Source organism: Carcharodon carcharias, chromosome 9, assembly GCF_017639515.1.
Source record: "Carcharodon carcharias isolate sCarCar2 chromosome 9, sCarCar2.pri, whole genome shotgun sequence".
Lineage (NCBI taxonomy): Eukaryota > Metazoa > Chordata > Chondrichthyes > Lamniformes > Lamnidae > Carcharodon > Carcharodon carcharias.
The window spans coordinates 32,602,400-32,617,194 of record NC_054475.1 but is presented as its reverse complement, the minus strand read 5'-3'; the positions used below and the strand labels follow the sequence as shown (position 1 = coordinate 32,617,194).

At 41.3% G+C, this 14,795-nt stretch overlaps 1 protein-coding gene across 2 annotated transcripts in view; it reads right to left on the bottom strand.

The window, feature by feature from the left end:
* LOC121282601 (protein FAM107B-like) overlaps positions 1-14,795 on the bottom strand; it is a 65,665-nt gene that overhangs the window by 16,631 nt on the left and 34,239 nt on the right. For both annotated transcript variants that reach the window (XM_041196371.1, XM_041196370.1), the window contains one exon: positions 775-934. In XM_041196371.1, the coding sequence (XP_041052305.1) occupies positions 775-934 (160 nt within the window). The remainder of the gene's footprint in view (positions 1-774; positions 935-14,795) is intronic.

Sequence of the window (14,795 nt, the reverse complement as noted above, 5' to 3'; positions counted from 1 at the left end):
TTATTTTAATATGTGTTGATGCATTCCATCCAGACCAGGGCTTTTATCCCCTTCTAAGTTTGATTAGTTTATCCATTACCTTCCTCCTTTCTATCTTAAATGTCTTTATAACTCTTTTTGTTTATTTCTTCTAATATCATGTCCACCATGTTAGTCTCCCTTATGGGCGGATGCTCAGCATGGGGGGTAGTCAGGGGCGGGGTGAACAGGTGGCAGGTGAGAGGTAGTCAGGGAGTGGGAGGTGTAGTCGGGAGGAGAATGAGGTTGGAGTCGGGGAGTCCTTTGGGGAGTTGGTAGGATCAGTAGCATAGTTACCCAGGAATTAGGACTGGTTTAAATCCATCTAAATTTTGCTGGGCAACTATTCTGCCAAGTGAGTCGGAACCTTCTGGAGCCTCTGACTTTAACTCAGAGTTTCGGAGGGTTCCAGATGCAGGGGAATTGCCCAACAGAAGTTGGAACTTCCCAGGCAATTCCCATGGAATCTTTCTGTTGGGATTTAGGGGGTTTCCCCAGCACATCTTCCAGGGTATGACTCTCAGAGACCAGAAGTCTGGGCCAAGGTTGCACTAAGTCTGATTCAATCCATAACAGTGACCAGAAAAAGAGATGAAATCAATGGTAATGGTGTGGAATTTGTGGCAGGGGCCAATTGACACTGCCAGCTTTGATCATCTTGACACTTAACTGGAAAAAATCTTCAGAGCAAAAGTAAAGTTTACTACTTCGAAAAGGAGATTCATTTTGAAAATCATTCTGTATGCTGCAACTCACCTCTTGTGGATTAACACTAATTCACGATGGAGATCTCGATAACTCTTAGAATCTTTCACAGGATGATTCAATTTTTTGGGCCTAATGAGTTCAGTATTGCCATCTAGCTGGGTTTCATCAGCTTTCTTTAACAGCTCCTTGTTACCAGCCCAGGCATATCCTGCAGTAGAAAATCAGTTTTATTCAGACATAAAAAAAGCATTTACAATTGAACATTGGCTGTTATATATTTCAATAAAATCATTAAATATGAAGGAAGTCTTAACATGAGACTGTTACAGTTTTTGTATAAAATTTATTTTATCACATTTAGTTTGAGTGGACCAAAAAATATTGTTACAATCAGATGAGGAGAGTACAAGTGGCTCCCCTTTTTTCCCTCTCCTTGTTTGACCTCAAAAGGTTTTTTGATTGAAAGGGATATACTTGCCAATTAAATGATTATTTAACTGTTCACATGCTGTGATCATAAAAGAGCCAACTGGACAGGTTTCTTGAGCTTAACAAAGAAAGAGGTCAGCTTCATTATACTTAAACCGAACTAAGTAAAATAATAAAATACACTCTGACTTTAACACACATACAAACACACTCTCGAAGTTCACACAGACATACAATTTCAGATTGCAGAGCGGGGAAAAATAGGTTGGCCAAGTTAGAGACCATGAAAAGGTGAAAAGGAATGTGCAGTTTGTAGTTTGGTGACTCGGCTGGTTTATAACTTTTCTTCAATGATCCCGATGTTTCTGATTTAAAGTTGTAGCCAGCTGATTTGGCTGTCCTTCTGGAGACAACCGAGCTGAGCTGAATTTCTCTTAAGAAGTCCCTGTTTGCAGCAGGAGCATCCTGGATGCTCAACAGTCAACAAACACAGCTCAAAGCTTGCCAGGTGGGTTGGAGAGAGGGGGAGGCAGGAGCCCGACTTGGGTCTTCTCTCTAAGCTGCTTGTCTGGAGTACTGCTGAGAAAACATGCACTTATAACATACGAAGGATTAGCTTGCTAAGTGACCTTCCTTCTCCAACTGCCAGGAGGATCTAAATAAAGCCATTGTCCGTGTATTGCAAGGGTCACTTGATTAGCTCATGTCCGAAAAGCTATCTTAGCCAGGGTCCCATTGTTCGAGTGATTAGTGTTAATGGCTGATGTCCAATAGTTGAATACTGCAGATGACTGCCATTGATGCCTTCCTAATGAAATAGGAGCTGTGATTCCTTCACACTCCCCTGAAGTCATTGTCCTGCATGGGGTTTTGCAGACTGTCTCCATACCAATGAACTGGAATGTGGAATGCATAGTAATGAAAATCGGGGTAGCCATCTTCAGCTGTGATCTCAAGCCACCTTTAGCTTGTGTTTTTTAAAAAAGTCTGTTTTAAAAAGTTCAATTCAATTTGAACTGGATATAAGTTTGTTTGGGCTGTTTTCAAAGAGCTTGAAATTTTTGGAGGTATGCTTCTGGTACGACCCCAAACTAGGGATGGGGTTTTTTTGGTTATCTCATAGCTTGACAGACTCTTCCTGGACAATGTGAAATAAACCTCATGGGTCTTTCCTGTTAATTTACTTTGCAATAGCAGGGTACAGTCCTCCACTGGCCACTTCGCTGTTTTGCAACCTTTTCAAATATGAGATGAAAAATGCTTCACTCATCAAACCTTGGTATCAATTGGGAGAACTTTCATAACTCAGCACTTGGTTCTGAGCTAGGGACAGTTCCCTCACTAGCAGTGCCTTCACTTAGGTACAGTGAGTCTTTCCCTACTCAGTCCAGCTGCCTTAATTCCCTTTTTTGTTTCTCTCTCTGGAAAGCTTGGTCTTTCTCCCTTTCCTCTTTTTGAATTCTCTTTCTACTTTTTCCCTTCTCTCTCTTCTCTTTTCTCTCTCTCTCTTTTCCTTTCTTGGAATTCTAGCTATAGTCTCTACTATCCCAGATGTATCCTTGCTAATGTAAGCCTTTCTATTTCAGATTCTACACCTTTCTCCATTTTTTTCAAGTTCAATTTCAAATTTTTTGGCCACAATTTTTAGGATTTTGAAGTTCCTAGTTTTTTGTGTGGAGTTTTATATCTAAATGCCTAGCTATTGTTAGTAGTATGTTAACTATATTGTTAAGTTACACAGGTGAAGGGCATTGTTTAATTAAGTACTTTAAGTGCATATAAGTAGGGGTCAGCTGGGATACCAGTTGTGTGTGAGGAGAGTTAACAGACTGAACAAAGTCAATAAGCGCACTCTCAGTAAGGAAAAGCTCTGTGTCTTAGTTTTCACTTCACCAATCTGCTTGGATCCTGTTAACAGTTATGTTCTTTATCTCTTCTTAGGAAAGGGCTTTTAAAATGTCCCAAATTAACTCACTCTGTTCTAGGAAGGCATTGGCTTTGAATGTGCACATTTTTTAGTACTGTAGCACTGCAAACCACAAGAAAACCTGTACTGAAGTTTTTAAATTATGTCTCGCTTCCAATTTCTTATTGTCTGGGGTTTGATCCTGGACTAGCCCCCAAATTTCTGTTATGATAAGGAGAGCTTTTGACTGCAGCAGGTTTTTTGTTTGAAAAGGATACATTTGCCAATTCAATGAAGACCTAACTGTTCACGCGCTGTGATCATGAAAGAACCAATTGGACAGGCTTTCTTGAGTTTAACAAAAAAAGAGGTTAGTTTTATTATATTTAAACTGATCTAAGCAAAGTAATAAGATATGCCCTGACTTTCACACACACGCACACTCAAAGTTCACACACGCACACTCAAAGTTCACACACGTGAGGAAGGATAGACTGGCAAAATTAACGTGTATTAAAAAAATGAATATACAGTTTGCAGTTTGGTGACTCAGCTAACTTCAGACTTTCCTTTGTTGGTTCCGATGTTTCTGATTTAAAGGTGTAGCTGGCTAATTTGGTTGTTCTCCTGGAAAAGGTTGTGCTGGGATGAATTTCTTGTAAGGAGTCTCTGTTTGCAGTAGGGTCATCCTGACTGCTCACGGTAAGCAAACAGGGCTCAAAGCTTGCCATGTGAGTTGGAGAGAGAGGGAGGCAGAAAGGGCCCAACTTGGGTCTTCCCTCTAAGCTGCTTGTCCTGAGTATTGATGAGTTTAGCTTGCCATGTGACCTTCCCTTTCCATCTGCAAGGGGCATCCAAATAAGGTCAGTGTCTGTGCATTCTAAGGGTCACTTGATTAGCTCATGTCTGGAAAGTTATCTTAGTCAGGGTCCCATTGTCCAAATGATTATTGTTAATGGTCCATCTCCAATAATTGAATACCTCAAGTGATTGCCAAAGATACCTTGCTAATGAGACAGGAGATGTGAGTCCATGTCCATCACACTCCCCTGAAGTCATTGTCCTTGACGGATTTTGCAGACAAACTGTCTCCATTCTAATGAATTAGAATGTATAGTAATTCAAACTGGGGTAGCCATCATTGACTGTCATCTCAAGTCCCCTTAGTCTGTGTTTTTAAAAAAGTCTGTTCTTAGAAGTTCAAGTGAGGTTTCCAGCCAGTGGATTAAAAATCATTTTTTGATATTAAGCATGTCCTCATGACAATAATAAAAATGAAAAATCCTTTACTGATTTAGTGTTACAGGAGGAATTAAATAAAAATTAAACATTATCTAACCAATAGCTCCTGAAAGGGCATTCTTAGGAGAAGATTTTGAGCAAATTGACAAACACACAAAGAAAAATGCATCACTTAAAGAAGAATTAACTTATATTGCCTTTACGCCCTCAGACAATTAATTACTTTTGAAGGGCAGCCACTGTTATGTAGTCAAAACAGCCCACTAATTCATGAAAAGCCCCCCAAATACAATAAATGAAACCTGGTAATAATCTTTCTGATGGTGGTAACTGAGGGATAAATAATAGTCAGGGCACCAGGAGATCAACCCTGCTCTTCTAAAAACAGTGGCAGAGAATCTCTTCTTTCCACCTGAACAAGCATAAGGGGCCTCAAAACATTTCAAAAGATATCACATCACTATGCTGACTGCATTGAAGACTCACCCTAGGATATGTACTCAATGCACTATAATTGTCTTTACCAGTACTGTCAAAATGAAAAAATAACTTTCAACCCACACAAAGAAGGATTGAAATATGGAAAGCAAAGAAACTGCAGACGCTGGAAATCTGAAGCAGTGCTTGAATGTTCTAGATATGCTTAGCAATATTAGGCAATGTCTGTAGAAGGAACAGACAAGTTAATATTTCAGGTGTGAACTCTTTGTCTAAACTGGAAGATAATGCTAATTATTGGCGTTTAAGAATAGCCAGAACATAGGAGAGACAGGGAAAACAACTCTCTCTCTCTCTCACACACACACACACACACACACACTCTCTCACATACATACTCACAAAGAGAAAGACAATAAAACTTATAAATTACTTAAGTGGTGAACAGGAAATAGATTGTATAAATGATATTAGCAAAGGAAATAGCAAGTATTATGAGAGAAATAAAATAGATACACAAGACCAAGAATATGTATGGGGGTTCAACTGGACTGTGAAACATCTGTTTTGTTTAGGTGGCTACGTGCCACCTAACACTAGAAAATGGGCTCTGAGATACACGCACATATTTTGTTGAACATGTTCAAGACTGAGATCGATAGATTTTTAATTTCTCAGGGAATCAGGGGAAATGGGGAGTGGACAGGAAAGTGGAGTTGAGATAGAAGATCAGCCATGATTGTATTGAATGGTGGTGCAGGCTCGACAAGCCGTATGCTCTTGTTTCTATGTTCTTACAGGAACTACACAGGATGGCAGCTTGGTGAAGGGTTTTATGTGCATGCTAACGACCGCCAGAAGCATGCAGAGCAGATAGATCATGACACAAATTAGTGTGCAACACTGGTTTGATGAGACAACTGCTCACTCCACCCAACATCCTGTCTTATCCTCGCACAGTTGAACGTGACTTTAAATGGAATGAAAAACCTCCAGGAGCATTATTTAAAGGGATCATGAACTACTTAACGAGTTAGTTGCTAAATTATTTCTTTTGGCTGCATTGCAATTGTATCTGTTTGTGGAACTTTTCTAAACTTTCCTAAATTTAAATTGTTTACAAGAAGTGATCTGGCTAGTGTTGAATTATTTTTCTGTTCATTTAAAGAAGTTCATGCTAAAAAAGTTGCTCATGGGTGGTATGGCAGGGAATTGAGTAAGACTAGGAAAATGAGGTTCCACAGAGTAGAACAAGCTGTTAGAAGAGCAAGGAGAAGGGAAGGAGGGCTGTCAGCAGGAGGCAATGGGCTGGACTTTCCACACTCTCCCACCACCACAATCTTTTGGTCCTGCCGCAAGTCAATGGACTTCTGGCTGGGGCGTTGCCTCGTCCGTGGCAGGTCCCCACCTGCGATTGGGCTGGAAAATCCCAGCCAATATCTGCCAACTGTCTTTTGGAAGCAATTTTTTAACTCAATTTCAGCAAGGACCAAAGCTGGAGACATCTTCAGTTCAGAAAATAGGTTGTGCCTAAATTATTCCAATTGCTGCAGGCACATTGCAACCTTAAAGTAGGGGAAGGACTGCATTGCTTGTGACTGTCAAGGTGACTGTGGATTTTAACTTATATGCATCTTGTTCCTTCCTGGCTGCTGCTGGAGATATAAGCAACATCTCGTAGTGTGCTGTTGCATAAGATACATCACTGAGACTCTCTTTGTATAGAAAAGCTGTTTAATCTTATTATCCTCTTGACAGAAACAAGCAGGCAGAGTGAGAACAGAGGTTTACACAAGCTTCAGGCTTCCCAAGGGTGCCATTGACAACATGTGCATTGTCTTGTGTGGACTTTGTGTAAATTCAGCCATTTTCATGAACCAAAAGACATTCTGTTCCTTCAATGTGCACCATGTGGATGATGTAGATGAATGCCATCATCCTGGCAGCACTCATGATTCCTTCATTCTGCTGCAGTCCCGTGTACCACCTTTATATGAGTCACCATGACAAGTCAAAGGCTGGTATTATGTTTTGACTATGGGTAGTTTTGCACACTTATCTGTTGGCAGGTGAGTCAATTACCATATACCGTAGACGCAGAGACGAATATGAAATGAAGCACATACTACTTATTTACAGAAACAACCGAACACTAACATGATGTGTGCTTCACCAACCAGACCCTACTTGAGACTAACATTAACATGGCAGCCCGTGCTATACAGCTGTTGGGTCTTACAGTCACATGGTCAATCTGCTCACAATTTCTTAAAGGTGTATTAGCCCTCAGATTACCACAGCTGGCTAATGGGAACAAGGATCATCCACTCATGACATTGGCCATCACTTTGGTCCAGAATTTGCATAGAGGTGCACAACAGGTCTACAATGGGAATCATACTGTCACAATGACCTTAAAAGAACCATTCTGAAACCCTGCAGCACTCAGCAGAGTGGATTGAGAAATTTGTGGTAGTAAGCTGCATACTGCGCCATGTGGCATAATCTCTGAGTTGGTGGCTGCGAGTGGAAAATCAAGTGACAGCATCTCTTCATCTGCATTGTCTTCTGCTTCCTCTGGCAAGATTCCAGTTCTTGGAATGTGAAATGAAAAAGGGATAAGGGTTGGATTGGGATGAGGAGAGAGGGGAAGGTAAGAAATGTATGATTATACCATCTCCAGTTTGAGAGTCAGAAGAGAATCTGGCATGAGAGAGAGAAGTGGGAAGTGAGAACAAGGATTGGGTATGTAGATACCTTCCATGTTCTTGAAGTAACACTCTTGGCACTGATCTCTGCCGATACCCCTTCTCTCTGCATCTTGAGCATGTGTTTGAAGGACCTCCTAACTCCTACTGGTACAGGATGTCTCCTCCTTCTCTCCATGTCATGCACCGTGGCCTCCAGTGCATTGGCAGAAAACCTTGGTGCTCATTCTAACATGTTGAGCCATTCCTCAAAGTATCACAGTACGAGTTCACTTTTCAGAAAACTGAAACCATTCCTTGCAACCAAAATCTTCATCCTCTTTAAGAGTGCAGGTTGCCTTTAGGTAGCCACCTGCATATCTGCCAATGTATGCAGCCCACGAACAGCAGGGACTGCATGCACCAATAATTTAAAATTGCAGGCAAAATAAATTTAGCATACACAATGCAACACAATTAATGAATACAGGTTAATTACGTACTGTGAACCTCACACCTAATTTTAATCCATTAACATTTGGTTATCCAATTTAACCCGTGTTAGTTTTATACATTTTATGTTCTGGAATCCAAAGTATTGTACTGTGCCATCAACAAGAACAATGGTTTATATTTATATAGCACCTTTGACATAATGGGTTGAATTTTATGTCCCACGGGTTGGTGGGTGCCCAACCCGATTGGGGGTAAAATCGCATGAGAAGATGTTGGGTGATTGTCCTGACCTCATTGTGCACTTGCGCGATATTTCACTTGGCGGGCACACGCAAAAGATGGAAGCGCCCACTGACAATTAAAAGGGCAATTAAGCCCATTAACGATGCAATTGTCTCCGATTTTTCGAGGCCCATCCAACCTTATGGTTGGTGGACGGACGAATCAGCCAGGCGGCCTTTGCATTTTTCATCAAACCTCATCCAAGGGATGGATGAAATTTCCGATATGAAATAAAATAAAAATAAATACTTGTGGACAGCATTTTTATCAGCTATAATTTCAGTTGATTGATTGTGATGCATGGACAATATTTTGCAGCTTTTTAAACCTTTATTTTAGCTTTTTCAGGTCTGCAGCTCCCTGAGGCAGCTGTCTGCCTTCAGGGAGCTTCTTCTCAGCGCTCACCCGCGCCCACAGAAACATCATCGCCGCCCTCTTCCTACCCCCACCCCGGCAGCACTGAACTTTTCAGCATGCGTTTCATGCTGGCTGGTCTTTAATTGGTCAGCCAGCGTGAAATCACAGCCAGGGGCCGATTGCAGTCGGGGGCCCATTTCCCGACTGCTCCCGGGCCTGCCAATCACACATGTCAGCCAAAGGTAAAATTCAGGCCAATAAAACATTCCAAGGCCCTACAGGAACAGTATAAACCAAAATATGCTACTGAGCAACATAAAGAGATATTAGGTCAGAAGAGCAAAAGCTGGATCAAAAATGTAGATTTTAAGGAATGCCTTGATTGAGGAAGTGAGGTAGAAAGGCAGAGAGATGTAGGGAAGAAATTCCAGAGCTTAAGCCCTTAGCAACTGAAGGCACGGCCATACAAACGTATGAAATAGGAGCAGAAGTAGGCCTTTCGGCCCCTCAAGCCTGCTCCACCATTCAATAAGATCATGGCTGATCTGTTTGTGTTTCGAGTTCCATATTCCCATCTATCCCAGAAAACCTTTGATTCCCTTGCCTAACAAGAATCTATCTGCCTCTGCCTTAAAAATATTCAGTGACCCCCACCTCCACCACCTTCAGAGGCAAAGAGTTCCACAACCTTCAGAGAGAAAAAGTTTCTCCTCATCTATGTCCTGTAAAGCCAATCCCTAATTTTAAAACAGTGCCCCTAATTCTGGACTCAGCCACGAGAGGAAACATTCTTTACATGTCCACCTTGTCAAGACTGTTCAGGATCTTATATACTTCAATCAAGTCATCCCTCACTCTTTTAAACAACAGTGGAAGCAAGCCCAGTCTGTCCAATCTTTCCTCATAAGACAACCCACTCATTCCAGGTGTCAATCTAGTAAACCTCCTCTGAACTGCCTCCAATGCATTTACATCCTTCCTTAAATAAGAAGACCAAAACTGCACACAGTATTCAAAGTGCAGTCTCACCAATGTCCTGTATAACTGAAGCATAACATCCTTAGTTTTATATTCAATCCCTCTCATAATAAAGGATAGCATTCCATTAGCCTTCTTGATTACATGCTGTATCTGCATACTAACTTTTTGTGACTCATGCACAAGAACACCTCGATCCCTCTGCACCTCAGAATTCAATGGTGGATTCAGCAGTCGATTAAAATGCTCAAGAGGCCAGAATTAGATGACCATAGTTATCTTGCAGGGTTGCAGAGGCGGAGGATGTTACAGAGAGCGGGGGGAGGGTGGTGCGGGGAGTAAAGGTGGGGGTGAAGTCATTATTAGATAAGCAAGATAACTTGTAGGGTTGTGGGGCTAGAGTAGATTACAGAGATAGAGAGGGGGCAAGGCCATAATTAAATGAGCCACAACATCTCGGAGGGGTGGAGCTGGAGGAGATTACAGAGATAGGGAGGGGTGGGGCCATGGAAGAATTTGAAAACAACTAAGAGAATTTTTAAATTAAGACATAGTTTGACTGAGAGCCAGTGTAGGTCACTGAACACAGGAATGGTAGGCGTGATCAGAACTATAGCACAAAAATACGTGCAATTTAGAATTACTTTCACCTGGATACCTGAATTTGTATCTCATATGAGACTGCATGAAAATATCAGTTATGTAGATTAAAATGAATTGAGGTTGACAGATTTTTCTTATTTCCTATTGTATTATCTTCTAGCTTAGTTTTCTGTCAGTTGGTCTGGTGCTGAAATCAAATCAATTACATGGATGGGGGAGTTCAGTTGTAACCATAAGCTAAAATGCCTCAAGACAGAAACAGTTTGGAAATTGAATAGCTTAATCTTAACTGATGGTTCAAAGTTACATGGCAAATGATTTTTTTTTTATTAAATACAATATTAGAATATCGTTTTTTTAAACGAATCTATGGTAAATGTGTCATCAAGTATATAGGGCCACAATACGGATCCACAGGGCAGGATTTTACGACTTTTGGCAGGGAGACGGAGGCAGAATGGAAACTGAGTGGCCCGCTTGCTTTTGCTCCCATCATTTCAGATCGCCAAATCAAGCGCGGATGGGCAACTAGCATCTGCCCAGAGGAAAGTCAACCAATTAGCGGTGTGATGGGGGAGTGGGGGGGTGGGCTCTGCACCTTATTGACAGTCTAGGCTGGGATGTCGTGTGGTGGAGGGATTATGACGTGAACAGGAAGTCAACCATGGCTACAAATCTAAAGGCCTGCCTGCTCTCTGAATCTGGCTTTACTTGTTACAGACAGCTCAACAAAGTCAGTAAATGAACTAAAAACTCATACAGGTGCTGCCACCTTCACCAGAATCTGCTGCTATATGCCGCTATGGTCCAGGTGGCAGGCCTTTTTCTCTGCCCTTGTGCCACCTCGTCATACCTGCCATAAAGCGCTCCCTAACCTTTCTCATCCAATGTGCAAAAAATGCAGCGGGCAACAGAAGCTTGCATTCAAGTGGCTCCCTGACAAGCTTGATGGCTCATAAATTGGTAATTTCAAAATGGCGGGTGGCCTTCTGATTTCAGCACCCACTTGCCTTCTGTAATTTCTGAGACTGGCATGATGACATTGTATTGCCAACCTGACGTCATCACGCTGTATTTTATGTTCGCAGGGGGTAGTCTGCCTGATTTGCGGCCGTAAAATCCAGCTCACATTGAATGTACTTGTGCCCCCAAATTGGTCAATGAATTTATTCACAAAGTAATGATATCCTACAGCCTAGAAAGATTCTAAATTTAATCATGATATTTTGTTGAGTTAAAAAGGTTCAGTGATCAATGGTAGAATCTCTTTAATTAGCTTCAGAGTTGGTGGATTGGAAGAAGAAGGGGAGAGGAGAAAAGAAAAATAGTACTCTCATTCTGCTCACTAGAAGAGATATTGATAGAAATTTATAAATCACTGATTAGGCCTCAGTGGGAGAATTGTAAACAATTCTGGCATCGCACTTCAGGAACAATGTAAATGCTTAAGAAAGTGTACGGAGGAGGTTTACCAGAATGGTACCAGGAACTTCAGTTATGGAGAGAGACTGTATAGGTTAAGACTGTTCTCCTTGAAACAAAGAAGGATCAGAGGTGGCATAATAGAGGTTGCCAAGATAATGTGGCGTATTGATAGAGAAAGGCTGTTCCCGCTGTTATACCCCAATGGTAGAGTGGTATGCTGGCATTCACTGTCAGAGTTCACAAGTAATAACCAGTTGGAGGAAGTACTGTAAGGTGTCAATGCATCAGGAACCATAAGAGGTTATTATATTCAGGAAAGAGGAGAGGAAACTGTCATTTGATCAACAAAGAAAAGCTGAAGAGTATGATTTCAAGTTCACAAAATCATTAGTCTGTTCTATGTTACCTATATTCATACATGGATTTGAATCAAATCATATTTTCTCTTTACAGAAATATTTGCTATGGAAAAAAATCCCAACATTTACACAAATACTTGTGTTTGCCATATCTATAATGTATAATTCCCTTACTGAGATAGAGATTCCTGCTCCTAGGCATCTACTATCATCATAACTATTAAACACTAAAACATTCACAATTTGCCTATTGTTTCTCTAAGGATCCCTGACTCTTCAAGTCACTTCATGAATGGGATGTTTATGATGAGAATATAATTCCTTTGCAAAGTTCCTGTCAGAAAACTAAATCTACATCGTCAGCATCAGCTTAGAGCTAGTGTGTGACTAGATTCCTTTAATTATAGTAAAAACACTTGCACCTTATTGAAACTGTTCACTTTCTGTTAATCTCCAAATAAAATTCAGCTTTCAAGACAGTTGTGTCATTTACAGATTAACAACTTCTATTTGACATTGTTTTCAACCAGATCTCTTAATGATATGTTGATCTTAAATTTCACAGGTTGGCACTGACCTGCTACTAGCAAAGTAATAAATTATTGTCTTACAATTTTCTTAAGTTTAGTTTATACGCAGGTCCTTTTTTGTGTAAATGCTTTCCTAATAATATCCCACAAATGAAGGTTAAACAACTGAAGCCAAACTATATCAAGATTACTATCACCAGGAAAACTACTTGCCTCTAAAGTTTGGCCCACAACTGTCACTATATTCCAAAATCATTAAAAACCATTTCAAAAGTAGTTGACTTTTAAAACAGTTTTATCCATATACAGGGATGGTATAAGAGTAATCTTCATATTCTCTCACCTCCAATCTCCAACACACCTTGCTACTGCAATCCTTTTTGTCTTTACTGGTGCTACATTGGACATCATTTGTACTCCAGAAGGAAGAAGGGCTTAGTGCTCCCACTTATTGTCGAGTCCAGATATGACAGTGCACACTGTAGAGTGGAATTACACCTTACGTTCTGCCATTTTATGATGAGAGGAGATAATTAAAAACTTCAGCTAATGTTAAAGTATCAATAAAACTTAAGTTGGTAGGGAATAAATTTCTCTATTTTAAAAACTAGGTTTTGGGTATCCAATTTCAATCTAAATGTTAAAGACAATCCACTTAAAAAATGGATTTCTTTGTGTAAACCCCCCCCCCTCCCCCATTCCCCCCCTCCCCCATTCCCCCCATCCAGGCCTCCGAATGCCCTTGAGCCTTCAATACCTTCTCCCCGGGTCTTTCAAACCCCACCCAGGACCCTTTATGGATTCTGACCCTCCCAGAACTGACTGATTTCCTTCATTAACTCTCTGATGACCCCCACAAGTGCACCCTGACCCCAGGCCTCCAGCACAGGATTCATCCACTCTCCACCTGCGACTGCAGGATTGGTTCGCTGCATGATCAGCCCCCAACCCTTCAATCAACCCCCACTATCCCATCAGTTGTTACCATCCCCCCCGTCCATCCGCAGGAATTGATACCTATCCTATCTTCCCCCAAGTTTGAAACAACCTTCAAACTGCCTTCCTCCCAAATGCCCATCGCCTGTTAATCAGGCTAACTTCCAGCTGGGGAACCATTTGGTGACATCACATGCACACTGCTATTGTCTTACCAAACCCAACACCCGCCCACGCCCACGCCCCCTCTCCATCACGACCACTTACGATAAGTCAAGTAAGATAAAATCCAACCCTACGTTACATCTTTCTCATCTCTGTATTTTTAAACTAGGTTTTTCATTAAGGGATCTCAAAAATAAATTATCTTTGATAAGTTTTTGTAAGTTCACCCTAGAGGTATTCTATGTGGCCTTACCATTGCTATTGTTTTGCTGGTCTTTAAATATGTTTGAAGTTCCACCTCATGCCATCTCTGACTCATTTTGTCTATGTGACCCACCTCCTCTTTGCTTGCCTCTATTCCCATCTAGTGGCTCACCACCCAACTTCCCTTCCTGTTAGCTGATATTGTTAACTATTCCCACTTCTCGGGTACTGTCCCTTGCCTGTTCAAATCTACCATTAGCACCTGCCATCTTAAAAATCCCAGCCTTGACCCCTTTTACCTTGCAAATTTCCAGCCCATCTCCCAACTCCCTTTTCTTTTCAAAGTCCTTGAATATGCTGTCACCTCCTGAGTCTGTGCCCATCTTCCCGCATTTCAATCCTCCAACTAGGTGTTCACCCAGCCACAGCACTGAATCAACCCTTGTTAAAGTCACAAATTACACCCTGTCTGTGGCCATGGTGAACCATCCCTCCTCACCCTTATTAATCTTTTCTGCAGCATTTGACAATGTTATTCAACGCCTCTCCTCCATCATCCAGCTTGGTGGGACTGCCCTTGGTTGATTCTATTCTTATCTATCCAATTGTAGCCAGTGAACCACCTACAATATAGCTTCTCTTCCTGCTCCTATGCCCTTACCTCTGGAGTGCCACAAGAATACATCCTTGGTTTACCTTTTTATTTCTCATCTACATGTTGCTCCTTAGCAATTCTGCTGCAGGTTCTAACGGCCACTCTACTTTCATCGATTAATTCTTCTTTTCAAAAATATACATTATTCATAAAATTTGTGAAAGTGCATTACATAACAGTTCAAATTTAACACGATATAAAGAAATGTAAAATAGCTGTTTCTTTCAATACAGTATGTGGCACTCTGAGGTGTCTCATTGCACTTTAGGGGAGATGGTAGCATAGCGGTAACGTCACTGGATGAGTAATCTAGAGGCCCAGGCCTTTGCTCTGAGGTTCTATCTGTCCCCTGTGTTGCAAAGGATGGGTCTGACCACATTGTTGTGGAATACTCCATTCAGTTAGACAGTGCCACAC